The sequence below is a fragment of the Panthera uncia genome (genome assembly GCF_023721935.1).
Source record: "Panthera uncia isolate 11264 chromosome A1 unlocalized genomic scaffold, Puncia_PCG_1.0 HiC_scaffold_17, whole genome shotgun sequence".
Classification (NCBI taxonomy): domain Eukaryota; kingdom Metazoa; phylum Chordata; class Mammalia; order Carnivora; family Felidae; genus Panthera; species Panthera uncia.
The window spans coordinates 127,884,076-127,907,690 of NW_026057577.1; the positions used below are offsets into that span (position 1 = coordinate 127,884,076).

At 38.5% G+C, this 23,615-nt stretch overlaps 1 protein-coding gene across 4 annotated transcripts in view; it reads right to left on the reverse strand.

Moving 5' to 3' along the window:
- Positions 1-23,615, reverse strand: part of CDH6 (cadherin 6) — a 74,627-nt gene that overhangs the window by 16,672 nt on the left and 34,340 nt on the right. For all 4 annotated transcript variants that reach the window (XM_049648250.1, XM_049648249.1, XM_049648247.1 and 1 more), the window contains 5 exons: positions 10,267-10,561; positions 6,933-7,052; positions 4,780-4,947; positions 2,490-2,677; positions 163-416 (listed from right to left, as the gene is read on the reverse strand). In XM_049648250.1, the coding sequence (XP_049504207.1) occupies positions 163-416; positions 2,490-2,677; positions 4,780-4,947; positions 6,933-7,052; positions 10,267-10,561 (1,025 nt within the window). The remainder of the gene's footprint in view (positions 1-162; positions 417-2,489; positions 2,678-4,779; positions 4,948-6,932; positions 7,053-10,266; positions 10,562-23,615) is intronic.

Genomic DNA, 23,615 nt, shown 5'->3' on the forward strand with positions numbered 1-23,615 from the left:
CAATTGTTGAGCAAGGAGAGTAAAGATGCTGTTTAGAGTCGTTTTTCAGGAAGATACAAATATCTAATTGGAAGAAAGCATTAATTTTCTAACTTGCAGGTGATACTTGAATAGCAATCGACTGAAGTTTATGAAAAAGACATGTCTCAGAAGTGTGCTTACTTGACAGGATTCCTGGCAGCATCAGGATCTTGGGCTGTGACTGAGCCTATGGTTGTGTTTATCTGAGCATCTTCTCTTATTTGTAGGATGTAGGCCAGTTTGCTGAAGACAGGAGGCTCATCCACATCTTCCACCATGATTCTGACCGTAGCTGCATCTTTGAATGGACCCAGGTAGAGAAAGCGGGGTTCAACATGAGGATTGGAGGCTTCCACTTTGAGGGTGTACACTTTCTTCTTTTCAAAGTCCAAGACCTTGGGGTGGGTGGGGAGAAGAGACATATTTAAAGCAGCCAAGACACAGAAAGATGAGACATAAGGCATTTTTAGTGCAAATCATGGGTAGTGAATGTGGTTATATTGCTTAGAGACATCACCACACAGTGTGATATTGGGCAAAGGCATGAGATGCCACACCATCCTGATGAAAATTGTGGGCTGAAACCATGCCCACTATTGCCTTGAAAGTGGGTGCAAGGGTGCAAGGTATAACGGACAGGGAAGAGAACCTGGAAGCAGGAGTCTTGTATAAAAAAGGACCCCCTGTAAAGAAAATTCTTGTATTTGACTAGAGGGAGCCATGTTAGGGGCAAATTGGCAAATCTGACTTTGATTGAATACTTAATGAGTGTTTAAAATTTGCTAGTATTGGGGCACCTGGGTGGCTCAGTCGGTTAGGCTTCCAACTTCAGCTCAGGTCATGATCTCGCGGTTTGTGAGTTTGAGCCCCATGTCAGGCTCTGTGCTGACACCTCAGAGTCTGGAGCCTGCTTCGGAGTCTGTGTATCCCTCTATCTCTTCCCCTCCACCCCCCTCACGCTCTGTCTCTGTCTCTAAAAAATGAATAAACATTAAAAAAAACTTTAAAAAAAAAATTTGCCAGTATCTGGACCCCACCCTGGATCATTAAACCAAAATATCTGAGGTGGGGGTGGGAATCTATACTTTTAAATACCTCCCCCAGTGATTCTAATGTGCAGCCAGAATTGAGAACCACAGGTTTGCATCATGACTTCCTCTTCCTCATTCAGATAAAATAGATTTAATATGTTTTTTTTTTTTTGCATGTGCATGAGTTGATAAAATATTCCAAGTGATATCCTGATAAGGGCATTGGGCTAATTACTTGCCAACAAAAGTAATGATCATTGTTGTCAGAGGTCTTTAGAAAAAGTATCTCTGCTTCTGGAGACATAGTGAACCCAAATGCTTATTGCTGACTTTTAGTTTTAGATGATGATATGACAAGGCTCACTAGAAACACAATTAATCAAGACATTAGTGAAAGTGATTTAGTCGGCTAGGCAAAATTTCAGTTTGAATCTGATAAGGCACTAAGAAAATTAAAAAGGTTAATGCACACTAATGGGCTTCCTAATTATATTATAGTATAAAACATTGGTCTGGATGTCGCTTAAACATGTTTTATTGTGTTTCCAGGTATTAAGACATGTAATTCAAAGCTTAAGAGGAAAGGATTTTCTTGTTATTTACATCTACCTGTGCTTATTTTTACCAGCAAGTACGCTAAAGGAGAGAGAAAATGTTATATCATACATGGTAAAAATGCAGTTATTAAAAAAACTCACCAAAAATAACAATTTTTAGCTTTGAAGCACACAATTTATTGGTTTTAAATTTTTGCCACACTTCTGTGTACTGCTCTGTGATGCTAGACAATTTGGGGGGGGGGTAAATAGTGAATAAGTACATAGGACAAACATTGGAATTCAGAAATATAAAAAATTTATTATCGTGTTCCAAAAAGTAGCTAAACAGCTCATGGGAGATTTGTGTTATTTAATTTATTTCTGTGGTCTTTTTATATCCTGTCTTTAATTCAGGCTACCTTTATCACTGCTTGCATTACTCTTTTCCTTCAAAGCATGTATCAGAATTTCGTTACACATTTGTTTTGTTTATTTGCTTCCTTGTCTCTTTTCTCCCTTAGATTGGCAGTTCCGTGAGAGCAGACACCATTCTGTTGAATGTACCATTGCACCTCCAGCATCTAGAAGAGTGCCTAACACTGTCTATTATTCATTGACTATATTTACTTTATGTACTTTAATGTACACCATTTATTTCTATCATTTATTTACTTATTAGGAGGTTCTTAATAAAAATTTATTAAAAGTATGAAATGAATGAATGAATCAGATTATTGAGGACCTCTAAAAGCCAACCATTAGACTTGGCATTAAAAAAAATAATTAGTAAAACAAGAATCTAGAGGAATGTTCATGTGAGATATAATTGTCTCGGTCACTTGAGGACTAGAGAGAAGTGAATGTGCTCGTTTGTATGGTACTTAACAAACGGCATTACCTTTTTGACAGTAATAACTCCTTCCTGAGTTTCTTGGTCGGTGACGACATCGAACATGTCCAGCCCTTCTCCCTCTGTAATGCTGTACTCAATTTCGGCGTTTTCTCCCATGTCAGCGTCGCTGGCTTTGATCCTGCCAATTGGTGTACCCGGTGGAGAAGATTCAGGGGTTTTAAACTGGTATGTACCTATTAATCACCAGACAGATATAAGTCAAACACAGATGAAGGATACTCTATCACAATAAAGACAAACCGCATTTTCTAACAGTTCTTTCAGACATTACTAGGGATGCAGGCGGGTTTGTACTTTCCTTGCAATAATTAATGGCGCTCTATTCTCCTTACATCCTTACTTTCATGATTGGTAAGAATATTTCTTCTGTCATGACCCGTCTCTTTGCAAATGGAGAACACTTTTCTTGTCCTGTAAATAGGTCTCCAGGTTCATGGTATGATGGTGAGAAAGACTAAGCTGCTAGAGAAGGGTGCAGAAGGTTTCAAGCCCCTGTTAACTAATCTAGCAGAAAGAACGGAAAAGAATTTAACCTGAACTATGACTTTAAGCCAATTATGAGGTATTTCTTAAAAGGGTTCTTTGTGTCTTTGCTAATAATAACTGAAGGTGAAAATAAATGACAGCGATCTGGAGAATGTATCCAAGTAGACACTCTCACCCATACATGGAGCTGGTCTGGCTGCGGTTAGGGATACAGATGGACACATTGAGAGAGAAAGCTCCTAATTGTTTCTTTAAGTAATCTTTCTTTTAAATTTCATTACAGTACTTTTTCTATGCGTAGGTTTCTCCCATTCTTGTATTTGTGTTGTTGATTTAAAACCTATATTTCATAAATGTACACTTTTCCGATGTCCTCATGTTGCAAAATTAGTTTAAGGAGACTGCATGTGGCTTTCAATTTAGATCCGCCAGACTAGCATGTACTTAGGACAATAACGACAAAAAAGTGTCAGAACAAAACTCATTTTACTCTCACTCATTACATTTTGCCAACCATCTGTGCAAATTATTTTGGAAAAAAACAGACTATGACTAAATATCACTAAATATCACTAAAATATAGTCATTCAGTCATATTCAATCATAGCCCATTAAGTGTTGGGCTCATCCTTGGCAAAATGATAAACAAGCCAAGTTTTTCCTCTAGAGTTATTCTTCTCTCCTGTGCTTTGGTATAGTATTCAGTAATGATCCCAAGCTATCCACGGAGAAAGCAAAGTGAGGTAGTGTCCCTGTGGTATTTAAGTGCTGACGAATCCTTTTGTTATCCTTCCCCGGGGAATTCCCATATTGAAAAGGAGGTTTTGGGGCGAAGTATTGCTAATTCTGATATTGTCATTTCAGGCGTCTGTGGGAAAAAAATTTAGGGCCAGTAAAACCTATCTTCTACCCGTTACATCAGAAATTAGTTTTTTTTTTTTTTTTTGCATTTAGCTATGAGTAAATACTTGAAAAAAATTAAAGAAAATGTAACAGTTCTGGTTGATCCATGTGTATCTCTATTATAAAAGAAGCCCATGTGAGGTGACCAGCATTGGGAAAGATATGCCATGATTGGGTAAGGTGGGCTTTCTTTTTAATGGTGGGCAGCTATTTTCTCCTGGAAGACAGGATTTAGGTAGTTTTCTTAGATCGTGGTCAGAAAAGAATTTTGTTCTTGGAAGAAAAATTACATTAAAACCAGTACCCTCTTTCAAGAGCTCTGTATGAAGGGCTCTAGTATATTGCTTGATACAAAGTAGGCATTTAAGAATGTTGTTTTTCCTTCTTTTTTTCCTATCTAGCCATGAGAGTTAATGATTATAGTGATGATTTTTTTGGTATCTCAATTAACCATAATATAGAAAACTATTTATGATTACAAATGGATTAAGTACATGGTTATTTCCCCAGTTGTATTTTTAGAAACAGTTAAATGATAAATCCTCCCTTATAAAGCTTTGTGGGGATTTAAAAGAGATTAAATGACTGATTAAATTCACAAAACATAAAGTCAATTTTTTTTCTTACAAATAGGAGCATTCTTGTATACATATGTTCTGCGCAAGCAAATTTATGTCTGTGGTAGTCTTTTTAATAAGGAAAAATAAAACAATCGTGTTACCTTTACAACTATCACCATATTATAAATCATTCAACTACTAAAAGTATGGTTATTCATAAGTTCATTAATATTGATAATTAATAACAATGGAAAATAAATATCATTCTTAAAGTTAGAGTTTTATAAAAGTGCACTGAAGAAATTCATTCAATCAAATGTTCCTACTCTGGGGAAACCGGGGAGGGTTGTCGTTGACATCAGTTAGCGTGATGTTCACCGTGGTGGTCCCAGATAATCCCCCCATCTGGCCACCCATATCCTTGGCTTGAATCACCACTTGGTACTGCTCTCTGTTTTCTCGATCCATGTTGAGCAAAGCTGTCTTGATGATACCTATGGATGCGAAATTCAGAAGTGGAAAGGGATGTATTAAAAATACTTTATCAAATCATTTATTTATGCAAACGTAGATGTCATCCACAATACTCAAACACTATACGGATGTAATAGGTGACATAAAGATGATTATAGATAGCCTTTATCCTGAAGGAAATTATAACCACATAGGGGAGATAGATATATTTTAAAAACACCTATGATACAAGAATAAGTACAAGTCATATCTGTAATAGTATAGATTGTAGGTAGTATAAATATCATGTGTTATAAGATAACATAGCAAAATATAACTTGGCATGTGGTACAGTGTTACACTACCATAGCTGCTTGATAAAAGACATTTAAGTGTACTATGAGGAAATTGCTAAGGAAATCATTTCCTTGAACTGACTCTTGAGCTTTACTTTACTGAATCAGCTAATTGCTCATCAAATATACCTCCCATAATGAACGTTCAGAGGATTTTCTAAGCCACAAACTATGGTCTGAAGAAAACACAGCTCAGTTCTCCCATAATTATCATCCTGTATGATCCTAGAGAACTTAAGTTTTCCTAAAGCTGATGTGAGCATTAGTTCAACTGGTCCCAGCAGCGACCAACATTCATTCTTATGTTAGGTTAATTTTATCTCTGTTGTTCAGTAGTTATAAAATAAGTAGTTGAAAGAACTTCTAAAAGTTTGCCTAATCTCTGTGTAGGCTTTATGCTTAAATTAACAACATTCTTTCAAAAATCTTTATAGGCTTTAAAGGCTTTCAAGGCTTTAAAGGCTTTATAGCCTTCTCTCGTAGCACATTCCAGTGCTTAACAACTAATGAAGCTGAAAATATCTTTTTTTCTTTTATTTTTAACACGAACACCTCAGACAACAGGTCAGTTTTATTCCTATAGTCCTGGCTTCAGTGAAAGTGCAGCTGTGTCTGTTCTCCAATAACAGGACTTCTCTATTTAAATAGAGGAGATCACCTTAGCCTTTGTCCTTTACGTTGAATATTTCTAATTTTTTACCCTCATTGTTTTTCAACTCAACACTTTCTTTCTCCTTGGGATTCTTTCCAAGTTCGTTGCACCTCTTAACACATCAATTTCCAACTGGATGTGGTAACCTAGAAAAGTTTTGATTTCTACTAACAATAATGGATGCTTGGGAAATGTAGAAAAGGAATTCAACTCCTATTATGATAGCAAAAATATGTGTAGAATTTACCGTACAGCACAGACAATATTTCCTAAGAAACAATTCATCAGAAGATAGTATGCTACTTTGTGGATAAAATGCAGAAAAATGAGGTGTTAAAAAAAGAATTCCATTAAGGAATCCACTTTGTTTATTAGGATGCTATCAGCACGAGCTAGACAATGTCATAATAAAATCTTACTGGCTTAACACAGCTAACATTAATTTTTTGCTCATGCTCTGAGGAGGCCAGCAAGAAGCTCTACTGATAGTAACAGACATCCAGGCTGGAGACCAAGGCCAACATTTGTTTCCATCCATGATCACTGTGGCAGGAGGAAAGGAATGTGGATTGTGCACCAGGTCCAAAAGTTCGGCTTGGAAGTGACTTGAATCATTGCCACATATACCGGCCCAAACAAATCTCATGGCTATATCTACCTTTAGAGCAGGGTAGAGTGATGCCAAAGAACTAGTAAAAGAAGAACTGGAATATTCGTAAATAGCCCTAATGGCTATCAGGAGGTATTTGTTTTTAGGTTCACTCCAAACTGGAAGAAAAAACTAACATTGTATAAGTTTTCTGAATTTACCCTATATAAGTAAAATGGATGAAACATCCATTGTCAGATTTCTGAATTAAAATGATCTGGATATCATGTTTACAAACATATTGCTGGTAAAATTTGGCAGATGAATCTAAGAATATTCAATTACACTGATTGTTTTTTTAATAAATTGTTTTTATTAAATCAATTAAAATTATGGATTGTAAAAAGAAGATCAAAAAGGAATTCTTACCTGTTTCTGATTCAACTGAAAAATAGGGCTGCCCCTGTAGGATACTATACACAACTTTAGCACTGTTGCCATAAGTTGGATCATCAGCATCAGTTGCGGTGACTTGGACAACAAATGTGCCTGTAATGACAGAAACATGAATTGAAAATAAATCAAGGACCCATGTGGATCCTTGATGCACACACAGATAGAGAAAGCGTGATCTTACTTCTGTACAAAAGTATCTTGACAAAGGAGTTGAGAATTTCAGGATGATACTAGGGTTAAAAAGCCTTGGATTTATCGGGACGCCTGGGTGGTTCAGTGGGTTAGGCGTCCGACTGGTTCAGGTCAGGATCTCACAGCTGGTGAGTTCAAATCCCCACATCAGGCTCTGTGCTGACAGCTTGGAGTCTGCTTCAGGTTCTGTCTCCCTCTCTCTCTGCCCCTCCTCTGCTTGCACTCAGTTTCTTTCTCTCTCTCTCCAATATAAATAAACATTAAAAATTTCTTTAAAAGCCTTTGGCTTCTCATTCTGAAAGAGTGTGATCAACATTTATAAATGTTGTAAGGGTTAGGTTAAAGAGAAGCATAGGATAACCATGACCTTGGGTGGAACCAATTTCAACTAATGTCCAAAGATGAGATTTGATTGGAATCTTGCTATAGTCATTCTTTGAAGTTATCCAGACCTAAGTCAATCAGCATCTTGCATTGCTTTAAAACTACAGTGATTAGTTTCGGGGTTGTCCAATCATGAGGGCACTTGAGATTTTCTTGGGAATTCTGTGTCATGAGTGCTCTTTCTCCTGGACTGTAATGTGCTGATGTAGGGCCTGTCAATGCAGCAGCTATTTTGTGACCTCAGAGATGCCAGCCTGAGGACAACGCTGAATATGACAGAAAATTTCAGAGAAATAATTGAACCCAAATCAAACCATCTCAAAAGCCCATTTTATTTTTGACCTAAGTATGACTTAAGTCACTAAATACTTTTATTTGTTTAAACTAATTTGAGTTGGGTTTTCTGTTCAATAAAAGCATCCTAAATGATAAATCTATCTGATAATTCTAAGAGTTTGAAAGATCTTGAAAGTTAAAAGAGGTAGTGTTGGATTAAAGAATTATTAGAATACTAGAAAATTCACATCTGGAACCTGTAACTCCAAAAAAAATTATTATAATTACATGCACAGAGAAGGCAATGATGTTTTAGATCAGCATTCTTGTTTTAAGGACTGCAGTCACCGAATAACCTTCAAAATATTCCTGACCCCCGTGAAATTCCACACAGATTTTTATGTGTATGCTTACATGTTTATTTCACTGAAGAGAAGATCCATAGATTTTATTGGATTCTCAAAGAGATCTGTGACTTCCAAAAAAGGGTAAGACCTTACTCTGATGAAGATCATCTTATGGCTGACTTTTGATATTCATATCAGATAAACAGTAAGCATACTGTTGGAGTTCTCCTGTCCATGGGAAGGACAGGGAAGTTACATTCAGGGAGTATTAGAAGTTTTACATTGCTTTTGTAATATCTAACCAATCCCGTTTGTTGAACGAATATATTGTACTGTGGTGGATGCTCTGGATGTAACATGTTGGTGCATGAGATCGAACACCCATCCTTGTAATTTGGGAATGAAGGTGGGGACAAAGCATTATATGACCTCGGAGCAAGAGCTAATAGTAGTTAACTAACACCCACATTCTTACTTGACATCAATATAAAATTTGAATGCTTTTATAATATGATTATCTAGATGTTTTGAGCACCTGTTAGTTGTCAGATATTGTACTGGGAGCTCTGCCCTTGTTTTCTCATTTCATCCTCATGGTAATCCTTAGCTGTTGACATTTATTATTTATTTTTTGTAGATATGAAACTGAAGGATCAGAGACATCAAGATGCTGCTTATTAGTAGAGTTTCAAATTCAGGTCTGTTTGACACCCAAAGCCCATTTATACCACCATGCTGCTATCCCACTTTGTAATGTAGGATTAAGATGCCTTTTTATATGATAATAATGACGTGTTCATTTATGATAATGGTTAATATGAATATAACTGTACCTGTGTGCAAATTAGAAAGAGACTTCCCTTTCTTAAGACATGTTACGTCCAGCTGCCCCCAGATATTTATAATACATAGTTAATTCTAACATAGTTCAAAAGTGAATGGCACCCTCTCTAGTTGTGGGGGTGACACCTTGCACATCAAATTTTGTTTTCTGGAAACTGTTTTGCTGGGTGGTGCTGATGTTGAGACTATTGCTTATTAATTGTTCCTTACTTTTACCACATAGAGGAAAAATATTTTTTTCCTAACAAATCTTCCTCTTAAAAAAGTTTTAATCCCTCTCTTTTGCTTGGCTGATGGTTTGTGATTTTTCTGATGAAACAAAGTGGTTTTAAGTAATGAGACGAGCAGCTTCTTGATGAGAAAGATTTAGATGGTTTACAATCATTTCCATGGATTAGGTTTTTCTAAGTCTTGGAACTGTGACCTAAAATGCCTCTGATATCTGACTCATAGAATTATAGAAGAGTTATTATTAAGTAATTTAGCCCTTTTGAATTTGACACCGAATGAAAATAAAAATAACCCTTTATTCAGGTAGCTTAAAATTTGTCACTGTTTCCCATTAAGTATTTTAATACGGCTAAGAGTGATGTCAGTAGGATTTTTTAAAATTTAAATTGTGTTGACCTCCCAATTTAAGCAAATTAGAAGCATACATATTAACTTTAAAATTGGTAGTAGAATTGTGCACAAAATATTAATTCATCATATTAATGTCATGAAAATCTCTTAATTTCCATCACTTAGTAAAGGATACATCCCCTAAACAACCCCTGCATAATTATGGATTTTTTTTTTTAAATTTTCTTTGAGTCTCTTTCCCAAACACATATTTACTTAAAGCAACTGTCATACTCTCCAGTCTGGAATGTAAACTCAGGCTTTTGTTTCACACTGGAGAGATCCTAACCTCAAGCCAAGTACCAATATGTGCTAAGAGAGGTGGAGAGGGCTGCTGTCTCTCAGCCTGAGGACCAGGGTGGGCACCTGGGGAGGCAGGAAGTAGATGAGATGATATCTCTTTCTTCCTCCTGTTCTTGCCTGACATTTTTTCATCCCTTCATCATTAGAGGAAATACTGTTTTCTTATAATAAAATGAGACTAGAGTAATATTTGGAAACATAAAGGGATTGTTTGAAATATGATAGTTTTAGAATTTAGCATCTACATTCATTCACCTCAGTAAATTTCACTCCTAGGATTCTTTATTCAGTTGACGTACTAGAGGAGAGACATCATGTGGTTGAAATCACATCTCACTCACCAACATCAGACATTTCGGGAACAGTGGCCGTGTAAACATCCTTGGTAAATATTGGTTCATTGTCGTTGATGTCATGGATCTTGATGATGAATTCAGATTCGGGCTCCACGGGTCTCCCTGTCCTTCTGTTTATAGCTTGAGCTCGAAGGATGTAAACAGGTTTTTCTTCCCTGTCCAGCCTCTTGGTGGCCTGTATGTCTCCTGTGTTTTCATTGATAATGAAGAGATCTCCTGCTCCATCTCCTGAAAGGATATATTTAAGTGATCCATCTCCTCTATCCTGGTCTGAATGTAACTAGTGTAGAAAAAAAAAATTAAAGAAAGTAAAAGTCAAGCATGTGATTCTAAACTGTTTGTTTTGTTAACTTTTATTCATTCCTTTCTGAGGGAGGCAGGTTTGAGGGTTTTTTTTTTTTCTTATTGTTTACTTAAATCCTCAATAGTAATGCCATTCATTAATGAATATGTTTCCTTATAATCATAGAAATTTCTAGAACTGGAACAGAGCTTGTAGAAAATGTAGTAATCCTTGTTTTGAAGAAGGGAACACTGAAGTCCAGAGTAATAGCAAAATGCCTAAGGACGTATTAACCTGGTTGGAATGAAACTCTTTTCACTACTTTCCTATTTTCACCATAGCATTCAGATTCTACAAATACACTCTACTGTTCACTTTTATGTATCTGGACATACTAGAGAAGTGACATGCTATGGAGAAAATAATTTTGTTTTTGTTTTTTTTAGAGAGAGAAAGAGCATGTGCGCAGGGGAGAGGGGCAGAGGGGGAGGGAGAGAGAGAGAGAATCTTTTTTTTTTTTTTTAATTTTTTTTTTTCAACGTTTATTTATTTTTGGGACAGAGAGAGACAGAGCATGAACGGGGGAGGGGCAGAGAGAGAGGGAGACACAGAATCGGAAACAGGCTCCAGGCTCTGAGCCATCAGCCCAGAGCCTGACGCGGGGCTCGAACTCACGGACCGCGAGATTGTGACCTGGCTGAAGTCGGACGCCCAACCGACTGCGCCACCCAGGCGCCCCAAGAATCTTTTTTTTTTTTTAAGTTTATTTATTTTGAGAGCGACAGAGAAAGTGTGAGTGGGGGAGGAGCAAAGAGAGAAGGAGAGAGAGAATTCCGAACAGGCTCCCCACTGTCAGCGCACAGCCCAGCTTGGGCCTCAGTCTCATGAACTGTGAGATCATGACCTGAGCTGAAAGCAAGAGTTGGACGCTTAATCCACTGAGCCACCCAGGAGCCCTAAGGATTTTGGTTTTTGAAACAGAGAGACCGGGGTACATTCTGACTCTATACTTTGCTATCTTGGTGAATTTAGGGAAGCTACTCAATCTCACTGAGTTTCATATGATGGAGTTTATAATCACTTTTCTGGGAAGATGTGATATTTATTTAATTACTTATGAAATTCAACTCAAAGCATTTGAGAAACATCTTAAGTGTTGCCATGAACAATGCCTTGAAAATCCCTTTACTAGATAATTTACAAGGGCACTTAGAACAAGAACATTTAATAGTCAGATTTTCATTTAATATAGGAGAGGATCTTCTAAAAAGTGGAGCCAGACTAAAATGGAATAATCTGTTTTATAAAATAGTGGGTTCCCTTCTCCTGAAGGTAATCAGGCGGAGGCTCTGATAAGATTAACCATCAGTGAGGGGCACCTGGGTGGCTCTGTCGATTAAGCATCTGACTCCTGATTTCAGTTCAGGTCATGATCTCATGGCTTGTGAGATTGAGCCCCGCATCGGACTCTGCCCTGGCAGTGAGGAGCCTGCTTGGGATTCTCTCTCCCTCACTCTCTGCCCCTTCCCCACTCACACTCTCTCTGTCTCTCTCAAAATAAATAAATAAACATTAAAAAAAGATTAACTGTCAGTGAAATGGGTCAGGTAAAAGGTTGAATTAAATGAGCGCTAATATACCATTGAAGTGAAAGATAATCATTCTAACTTGGAGAACTCACCTGTGTTGCCTATCCCAGAGATGATTTCCAGAGCTTTGAGTTTCTGTTGTGTCTTTGGGTCCCTTTTTCCCACCTTAGTAAAAGTTCAGAAGGTATTTTTCCTAGGTCTTCAGATAAGCTAACTCTATTCATAAATTTTCAAAAATTAAAATTGAGGAGATCTATTTGAAAAGACCAGTTATAAGTATTAGCTGCATACAGACAAGATAGTTTATTGGTAAGGTAGCTAAGCTCTACCTTATTTCAACTCTGTCTAAACATAGTATAGGCTATGTTACAACAGTTATGGCAACAACAGCAACAGGTAAGCCAACTCTGTGTCCTGTTGATGAATACTATACAAAATGCTCAGAATAGTGTCTATAACCACATTTGAAAACAAACTCTCAAGGCAAAAGGGACTTTTAAAATAAGCGAACCCAGCCTTTCTAAAAAATGATATCCCATGGAATATCAATTATCTAAAATGCTGAGAAGGGGTTCTGCGGCCCCATATGTTTGGGGATTACTTCGTTTTTCTGCCTTTTTCTTAGGAGTCACCCAGTGTACATTAATGTATTAAAGGCTGTCACTGCCTCCAGTTTAAAACTGTACTTGACTGTATTTAATCTAGCTTTCCCGGGGGCTCCTGGGTGGCTCAGTCAGGTGAGCATCTGACTTTTGATTTCGGCTTAGGTCATGATCTCATGGTTCGTGGGCTTGAACCTGCATCAGGGTCTGTCTCCCTTCTCTCTCTGCCCCTCCTCTGTTGACTTTCTATGTCTCTCTCAAAATAAATAAATAATCACTTAAAAAAAAAAAAAAACAACTAGCTTTCCCGAACGTTCTTGTGCAAAGAATCCTTTGTGGGTGTTGGCATTCCCGAGAACAATTTTCTAAGAGACACACTTTGGGAAGCATGAACTAATTGAATCCATCATAGCAGAATCAAGAAAATTAACACTCCGGTTTATGTAGTGTTTCCAAAATCATACACCTTGTGTGAAAGAGTCGGAAGATTAGAACTTGAACACAAGAAGAGGCCCTACAGGTTATTCAGTGCAACCTCCTTGTTTTTAGAGATAGGGAAACTGTGTCCAAAGCCACACAGCTAATGCTAGTTAATAGCAGAGTTTGAGGAAGAGAATATTATTCATACAATTAGTAGCCTTGAAAGCAATTTGGCAGAAATAATGGAAGATGAATGGGAACGGGGAGGAAATTGCTTAGAAGTGAGACAAATGCAATAAGAAATGTAAAACAAAAGAGGACTCCATGATTTGTGTAATGTGATATGCTAAGGAAACGTTGAAACCGTGATTACACAGAAAGAGCCACTGGGGAAAGTTTAACTCTCCATCGTCAAATCCTAATGACTGAAGAGAGCTTTTAAAAGGCTATTTCATTAACTCATGAGTAATGAAACCAACATCACCGCCCATTGGATCTGGCTTCTGGGCAGCCATGGTTAGCAAACCCGGCACTGGGGCGGGGGGGGGGGGGGGACCGCACCAGAGTTCCAAATAGGAGTTGTGCTCATTCTCTCTCGCTCACCAAGTGTAAGATCATGGCAGCATCAATTAACCTCGCTGGGCCAAGATCCTTATCAATAAAATGAGGATAATAGAACCACAGGACCAGGCTATCATGAAGATCTGATTAGAGACTATGTACAAATACTACGTTAATTCCTATGGGGACATGGAGTAAGAGCACATTTTAAGATACCATTCCTAAGCTCCTCATTCAAAATAAGCATGTTTTGGCTCTTATTTTGACTTTGAGAACTTTGCTGTGAGGACTTTGAAAACCCAATTTTATAAACCCATAGTATCTCTAAGGTAAAATCTGTCATCAAAAGCTAGTATTCTTCTACCGGTGGCAGTCGCTGTCTTCCCATGTGATACATTGTATTCTGCATCCCACTAGATTGTAGACGCCCCTCGGCTGGTTCTTTCATCACTCTCGATATGTAATTGTTGCACACTTAGTAGGTGAAGACCACATCTGGTCACAAGATTTATTCAGGTAAAAGTAATCAGAAACTTATTTTTAGCTGTCAGGAGAGACCATTCCGATGACTTATGGAACAAACACCCGAGACGATATAAAAGGGCAGCAGAGATGCCAACGAAGAGTATGAACAGGATTGCTCTGCAGATCCCGATTCTGATTTATCAACATTTGAAAACTGGTGGGAAAATGCATCTCTTTACTCAGGCCTTGTCTGATAATAAAACAATTTAGCCTCATCCCCCTCGAGGTGCAGTGCCTGTGTCTGATACAGTACACGGAGCAGAAACCTCCGGAAGCCTTTGTGTGCTCTTTCGCCGCTTGCCCCTCCTTCCACGCACCTCCCCCGGGGCCAGTTCTTTTCTCTCTTCTTGGGGAAAAGAGGAAACATGAGACATCAGTGCTAGTGAAAGTGATGGTGGCAACCAGACATTAGGGGTTTATTGAGCACTTAGATTTTAATTGGATTTTTTCTTTTGTGATGTCATTCATCATGGCCACTGTAAAAGGCAGAAGTTAAAAAACAACAAATAAAAGGTTGTAGGCTGCCCGAGGCATGTTTTTACTAATTTCAGTTTAATGTGGCTGTTCCATTAAGTTTAATCATCTGGCTCACTTTTAACGATTCACCATCAAGTAAAAATTATCCACTTTCCCCAGAAAGTCACATCTCATCTGGGGCTGGCAGGACTTTTTACTACTGTACCTGTAGCATTTTGTTCCAGAAGGAGCTCAGGGCCTTTGTTTTTCCATTGATTTATTATTAAAGTGCAGCACCTTGACAAATAAATACAGGGATTTGGGGTTGCAGACACAGGCCCACAGAGGGTAACACCAAAGCAGTGCTGGCCTCTTTTTACCTGCTACACGTGCCAGCTCTGAACTTGATTTTGACTCCAATTCATTTTTTTAAAGTTTATTTATTTATTTAGAGAGAGAGAACTAGCAGGCGAGGGGCAGAGAGAAGGGGGGACAGAGGATCCCAAGCAGGCTCTGTGCTGACAGCAGAGAGCCCAAAGCAGGGCTCGAGCTCACAAACTGTGAGATCATGACCTGAGCTGAAGTCGGATGCTTAACTGACTGAGCCACCCAGGTGCCCCTTGACTCCAATTCAAAAGTATAACACTAATTGTGCAGATTTCAGTTTCAGATTTTCAGTCTGTCACTGAGTCACTGAGTATCTGCAACAGCCTGAAAGGGGTCTAGAAAAGGAATTATGTGATTTTTTTTTCTGAAATAAAAAATTAGATTATGGCTAATATCTAGAGTGTAGTGCAAATGTGATGTGGCCATTTGAGAAATGTAAAGGTTGACAACTGGAGATGTCACAGGGCAACCAGAACAGTTGTGAAAAGGTGTCTGAAGGGGACTGAGGTGGAGAAACTGGAGTTATGGTGGAGAGAGAGAGAGAGAACAACCTTTTACTAAATAGATTGAATATTATTTTAGATTAGGAAAATAAGTCTATGATCAAGTTAGGACAAACTGAGGCTGAACTGAATTCAATATATATATATACACATATATATGTATATATATGTGTGTGTGTATATATATGTATATATGCATACATCTCTCTACATAATGCATTATACATAATGCTAATGAATATCTTGATATTGTGAAGGCTGTGAAGAGGTTGTTGAGTAGAGTTCATACCAGGAAGAAATTCAACCTTGCTTGAAGTACATAGAAGGGATTAGAAGTAGATTCTGTTTTAGAGATTATAGGGTTAGGTAAACAATATCTTTCAAATTTTATTTTAAAGTTTATTTGTTTATTCTGAGAGAGAGAGAGAGAGAGAGAGAGAGAGAGAGAGAGAGAATGAGAGAGAGAATGAGAGAGAGAGAGAATGAGAATCCTAGGCAGGCTCTGAGCCTGATGCGGGGCTCCAACTCACAAATTGTGAGATCATGACCTGAATTGAAGTCAGGTGCTCAACTGACTGAGCCACCCGGGTGCCCCCCACAATTTGTGTTTTAAGAAGCCTTCCAGGGGCGGGGGTGCCTGGGTGGCTCAGTCAGGTAAGCAACTGACTTCGGCTCAGGTCATGATCTTACAGTCAGTGAGTTCGAGTCCCGCATTGTGCTCTGTGCTGACAGCTCAGAGCCTGGAGCCTACTTCTGATTCTGTGTCTCCCTCTCTCTGCTCCTCCCCCACTCACGCTCTCTCTCTGCCTCTCAAAGATGAATAAATGTAAAAAAAAAAGAAGACCTCCAGGTAATTCCGATGAGTGATGAACGTTGATTACCATTGCCTTAACTAGTATAATTGTAATAGTTAACAGCATGGACTTGGGCAAGGGAAACACATGGGCGTAGGGATGCCCAGCTGGCTCCGTCGGTGGAGCATGGAACTCTGGATCTTGGGGTTGTGAGTTCAAGCCCTATGTCGGGTGTAGAGATTACATAAAAAAACAAAAAATCTTAATTAAAAAAAATAAAAGAAACGGGTGGAAATGCATGCTGTGTACTAGTTGTGTAACTTGGGAGAATTTAGTTAATCTCTGCAAGTCTCAGTTACCTCACCTCTATGATAGGAATCATGATACTTAGTTTATAGGAATGTTGCCCTGAAAATTAATGAAATAATGTATGTAAAATGCTTCGCCGGAGGCCTAACTCAGAAATGCTTCAATAAATTATTCTCACATCATAAACCTGAGTATTCAGAAGGTGGAAAGATTTGGGTCTGAATTCTGACTTTCCTGTTAATTAACTAAATTAATTAAATTTTCTTAATTTCATTCTGTCATCTATAAGATAGAACTCAGAACAATTAACTTTGCCAGTTATTCCTCCTCTACTTGCCCTTTAAAAGTTGGTAACCCTCAGGCCTGTGTCTCAGGTCCTTGTCATTCCATTTCACATATTCTCTCCAGATGAGATCATCTCTCTATTTTTCTGTGTTCAACTATTACCTCTGTGGCCTTGATGCCCAAATCTATTTGAGATTATCTATACCCCGGGGCCAGTTTCTTGAGATAGAGAGACAAAGGTGCAAGTCTCTTGGACAACTTATGCTCAGTACTTCCCAACTGACTTTATCACCCTCTCTCCAAATCTACTCCTCCTCTGTATGTCCCATCTCTGTAAAGGCCATCAGAGAGTCATCCTAGACCTTCACCTCTGCCTCAATCATCCACATTCATTAGCTACCAAACCCCTGTAAGTTCTAACTCTTACATATACCTTGACTCACCTACTTGCCTTCATTTCCACCACCATGGTCCAGGTCACTGCCCTTTCTCCTCAGTCTGTTGTAATGACGCCCTCCTAACACACTCAGTCTTACTTCCTCTCAATCTATTTTCCTTTCTGTGACTAGCCCAACTTAAACAATAGCACCACTAATTCTGAAGATGCCATTCTCCTCTAATTAAATCCTCTGGTGTTTTCTCTTTCCTCTCAGGATAAAAGTGCTCATCCTCACTCCTTAACGTGGCCTCCAAAGTCCACCATGGTCTCTGCCTCCCTAGTCTCCTCAATCACCATTCTCTCCCTGACACTCCTTGTTTCAGTGTACTCTTCTTATTGTAGTTTCTAAAAGATGTGTTAGTCTCTCGCATATCTAGGCCTCCTGCATATGGTCCCCTTGGCATAAAGTCCTTTTGAACAACTTCACCTGGTTGATCTCACCCATATATCAGGTCTGCATAATCTTCATTTCCTCAGGAAAGCCTTCCCTAAGCTGCTAGTCTGAGATTCCTCTGCTATACGTGCTCAATGTATTCCCCATTTAGCCATTAAAGAATTCTATTTTTCTGATGACTTGTTTCACAGCTATTTTCATGTTTCAATCAGCAAACAGCTAGATTGCAAGTTTCATGAAAGAAGGCACCAAAACTGTCTGGTTAATTTCTGTATTCTCAGCACCCAACATTACTGGCACATTGTAGTTCCTCAATAATTAATGATTTTAAGGAATTAATGAATGAATGTTGTAAAGATAAAATTGGACAAAATATCAATAATCATCGAAGGTTTCTGACACATGGAAGACAATCAATAGATCTTAGTGTCCTCCATCTACTGTTTTGCTTCATTTTAGTGTAACTCTATGCACCAAGATTATCCATTCCTGAAGCTGTCAGACCACTTAGCAGTTACTACCAACACTAGGCACGTGATGTAATATGAGTGATCTGAGGGAGGAATTCAAGTTGTTCCCCCGTATCTAAAAATATTTATTTTATAACCAATTAAATCTTAATACAATCATAAAACCAACTTGTATTGGGTTTGTTGAAAAAACTAGACAAGTTATAAATACATCGAGGACACTGCCCATTATAAGTATACTGAGTGCTGGGACAGAAGTCACCTGTCAAGGGTGAAGAAGCTTCAAGATTCATTCCGCTATATTTCAAATATCATCCTGTTGCAGAAACTAATGGATAATGAAAGGAAAATGCTCCATTTCACAGAAACATTGTTCCATAATAAAAATAATTTAACTTTATGAACCAAGGCCACTTAAAAACACATATGGGCCTGAAGGACTGTATGAGATGGCGCATAAAAAAAAAATCACACTTGCCTTATGCAAACTTGCAGTTTAGGCTTGGAAAAACTGACTCATGTAAAAGATACAGAATAAAAGCAGAGATTAGACACTTGAGCACTGTCATTAAGTATTAGGAATAATAAGGTGAGTAAAAAGCCGGAGGATAGCATAGAAGGCACTTGTAAATTGGACAAGGTGGAGTCAGGGAACATGTTAGCTCTTTGATGGTTTATGAAAACTTCTTGGAGAAGGTAGCATTACTGATGGGAGACAAACGACTTAGCATCCAGTATGAGCACGTGGCATGGTTTCAAGGCTCAGTGTAGGAGAAAATCAGAGGAGGCTTTGAGAATGTGCCTGGGGTAATAAAAGCAATAAAGTCAGCTAAAATAGAAACACTCCTTCCCTTGAGTTGCTGGGTCACATATTTTCGCACACTGCACTCAGATGTGCAAGGGAAGATGCAGCTTCCTTATTTATTTATTTTTTTTATAGTTTATCCCTTAAGCTCTAATCCCATTGAGTATTAGGAACTCAATATTAGGTTGAACATCGAGTCAATAATTTAGTGCAATCCAATAACGTCTACCTGATTCAATAATAGAGTCTCTTTAGATAACTCTTTTAGATAAATCTCAGTCTTTCTGGCTTCTGCTTTCTCTCTTTGCCCCTGATCCAGTCCAGGATACCTCCTGGGTGTATAAAGGAGAGAGACTCACATGGTCTGCGTCAGAGGGAAATTTGGGGGCTTTTGGAGCCAAGGGCAGTCCTTGTACTGCCCTCTGGCCCACTGATTTCTAGACAATATCTCATCCATTACTTTCTTCAGTGGCATGTGTGTGTTTTGGCAGGTAGAAACATGATCTCAGTTCTCCAAGATCAAAGGTGAGGAGCTCAATCCTGCCTGCCTCATTGCCATCAGAACCCCCCCTGATGTCTGACTGTGACTCTTCCATTGCCCTTGGCTCTGTGGTCCTAGCTTACAGGGTTGCTTTGTCTTTGATAGGTACCATCTATGGTATCATCCACTTCTTTCTTGCCCTGGAGAAACCCAGGAAGTCTCCTGAGAGCTAAAAGGGGGCTTCTCCTTCACCACATGATTGCCCCAAATGGGAATGGACAAAAACCACTCTGCTTTTACCTTTAACTCACAAACTTGCCACTGCTGCCTGGGAACTTCAGATATAATGTCAAGGCCATAGAAAGGACTTCAGGGGTGCCTGGGTGGCTCAGTTGGTTGAGCACTGACTTCGGTCAGGTCATGATCTCACAGTTCATGGGTTTGAGCCCTGCATTGGGCTCTGTGCTGACAGCTCTGAGCCTGGAGCCTGCTTTGGATTCTGTGTCTCCCTCTCTCTCTCTCTGCCCCTCCCCCACTTGTGCTTTGTCTCTGTCTCTCAAAAATAAACATTTAAAAAAAATTAAAAAAAAAAGAAAAAAAGAAAGGACTTCAGATACATATAGGACTGTGTGTTTGTATGTTTAATAGCCAGGACTGTGAAATTCCTCCCTTGGCTTTAGGAATACCCCCACCAAAACAGTTTTGGTGGGAGGAAGAGCCAATTCCCACTCTTAAATCAAGAAGACAATGGGAGTGGAAGCGTGATATGCAGTACAGAGCCTGGCACCAATAATTTTTGGTGACTATATTTATAAATGGAATTCATGAGTTTTATTCTAGTTGGTTAGGCCACTCTCTTGATACATTAAATGGGCTCTAAAGGAATCTAGAAAATCTCTTTTTCTCTGACAAAACCTAGGATCAAGCTGCCTCCATATCCCATGTTCTTTTTCAAGTATACTATGTTTTCTCTTATAACGACCTTAAAAATTATACTCTATAAAATATAAATAACTTGATTGATTTTTATAGCGGTGGACATATTTTATCTTTAAAGCATCCTCTTATATAATTCATCATTTGGCAACTGGTCTGGCTGCGATTTGGGAAAATAATAATAGCCATTTATTAAGCCCATTCTGTGGGCCAGGATATGTGCTGAAATCATTACATAGATTATATAGATGTATATCATGACACTCTTCATATTTCCTCCTAACTGATGAGGAAACCAAGGCAAGATAAGAGTTAGGTAATTTCTTGGCATCATACAACCAACACGAGTCCAGATGATCTGATACCACAGTGTCTTATGTTAACCACAACAAAAATATTATCTCTAGATGTTTACATTCAGATCTATGAACCATTCATTAAAGGATTACTCTGTACCAAACTGTATTTTAAGTGCTGAGTAACAAAGATCTAATTCAGGATTTTTAACCTCTGCACTATTGACATTTTGTGTTGAGTAACTCTGTAGTGGGACGTAGACTATGCATTATAGGGTATTTAGCAGCACTCCTGGCTCCTACCCACCAGATGCCTATAGGACGTTTCAAGTTACAACAACCAAAGATGTCTCCAGATGTTGTCAAGTGTCCACTGGGGGACAAATTGCCTCCATTGAGAACCACTGATTGTGTGCTCGCTTCGGCAGCACATATACTAAAATTGGAACGAGAACCACTGATTGAATTCTGTCTACCTATTTGTTCGTCCATCTATCATCTATCATCTTTCTGTCCTTCCATTTTTTCTCATTGTGTACATTGTTATGCTTAAAATACATTCAAATAATACCATAAAGATTCTGCATTTGCAGAGATGCCACACGACCCCACTCAATTCAATCTTTTATCTTTTGTTAGGTTTAATAACCATTGAAACAGACCTTGTGTTACATGGAGGAGAATTTCTGACAAAGTGCTAAAAGCAAAAGAATTTTAAATTTAAACTCAGGAGAAATTTATTAATTCCCTTGACATTTATCTTTTACACTCAATACCTTGAATTTAAGTCAAAAGTACCAGAGCAACTATAAAATGAATAAAACTTGAGTGCTATAATAGTTGTGGTAGGCAGAATAATAGCTCTCCCAAAGATGTGTATGTCCTAATTCCTGGAACTAGTGACTATGTTACCTTATCTGGCAAAAAGGAGTTTACAGATGTGATGAAGATAGAGATTTTTAGACAGGGAGATTACCTTAGATTGTCCAGGTGAGACTAATGTAATCACCAGGGTCCTTATCAGGGAAAGAGGTGGGGGAGAGTTGGAGTCAGAGATGGAAAGGTGGAGCACAGGTCAGTGTGTGGTGTGTGTGTGTGTGTGTGTGTGTGTGTGTGTGTGTGTGAGAGAGAGAGAGAGAGAGAGAGAGAGACAGAGAGACAGAGAGACAGAGAGAGACAGAGAGACAGAGAAAGACAGAGACAGAGAGAATAGAGAGAGAGATTTGAAAATGATAGGCTGCTGACTTTGAAGATGGAGGAGGAGACTATGAACCAAGGGACACAGGCAGCCTCTACAAGCTCAAAAAGGCAGGGAAATGGACCCTTTTCTAAGAGTCCCCAGAAGGACACCTAGCAGACACCTTGATTTTAGCCCAGTAAAACCCATTTCAGGCTTCTGACCTCCAGAATTGTAAGATAATAAGTTTGTACTGTTAAGCCACTAAGCATGTGGTAATTTGTTTCTGCAGCCATAGGAAACTAAGGCGGTAGTTCCTTACCTTTAGAATTCAAGGTGAGTTGAACCTGAATGCGGTCCCTCAAGAATCCCAGCCAAGAGTGGAGAACACTCACTTTTGGTGAGCACTTAATATGTGTCAGGTACCGCAAGAATGCTCAAAAATTACTTCTCATAACAACTCCAGGAGCTAACCTTTATTTTCTCAATTTATTTTTCAGAGAAACTGAGGTCAGAGAGGTTAAGGAACTTACCCAAAGTTAAGGACATGGCAAGGAAGGATACCAAGATCTGCCTGACTCCAGTGTCTGTGCTAATTCACACCAGAGCATGCTGCCAAACGGCACTCTCCATGATGATTACAAATGTTTCTGGATTCATTGTATTTATTATATTAGACCCCAGGCTAAGTTATTTGTAAATTCTATTGGCACAAATGATACAAACTGTAATATGTGTTATTGTTCATTTGGGATTTATCAATTAAACAAATGCCTTTTGGTTTATTCACTGCATGAAGTTATTTCCCCAAAAAGGCATTGTTTACTGCCTTTGGCTTGGTTCTGGATGTCCAAGGTCTTTGGCAGACTGGGACATTAGTCTCAGCTCCTGCTTAGTCTAACATTTTCATTTTCAAAAAGCTAGTGGTAAATCAAGCTGAGAGCCAGATACCCAGTCAAAAATTGATTTAGTAAGGCACTGCAACTCACCAGTTACAATCCTACCTTTTTGCCTTACGGTGCAATCTCTTTAGTAATTGCCAAATCTAAGGACACATGCGCATGCACGCACACACACACACACACACACACACACGTTCCTAGTGCCCCTCTCTTATTTTCCCTCTCACTCCAACACATACACTTTGGAGGAAAATATTAATACATAAATGCAGGCATTTGAGACATGATGACTCAAATGGCAGAAATTTTTAAAATTATGTTTTTCAGTAGCTAATGGACTTTTCCCAAAATGTGTTTTTCTTCAAAGGTAAAAAATACGTTGGATATAATATTCTTATATTGACTCCTAGGATCTAAAAAGTTAAAGTTATATCTTTATAAAACAGATAGTTTGCTTGAGAGAGGGACTATTTTTCTGTTCAAATTCTTAACTCTCAAGAATCCTGTATGTACTCAATAAATAAAAGACTAAACTGAATTCCATAACCTGCTCATATAACTCAGGTGAGTGATTCTAGGAGAGGAAATTATGAGCTCATTTGTTTATTATTTTTCTTGGATGGGAACAAGCTTATAAGTTATGATTTGAACACTTTTTCTTTTTCTTTTTTTCCTTTCTTTCTTTCTTTCTTTCTTTCTTTCTTTCTTTCTTTCTTTCTT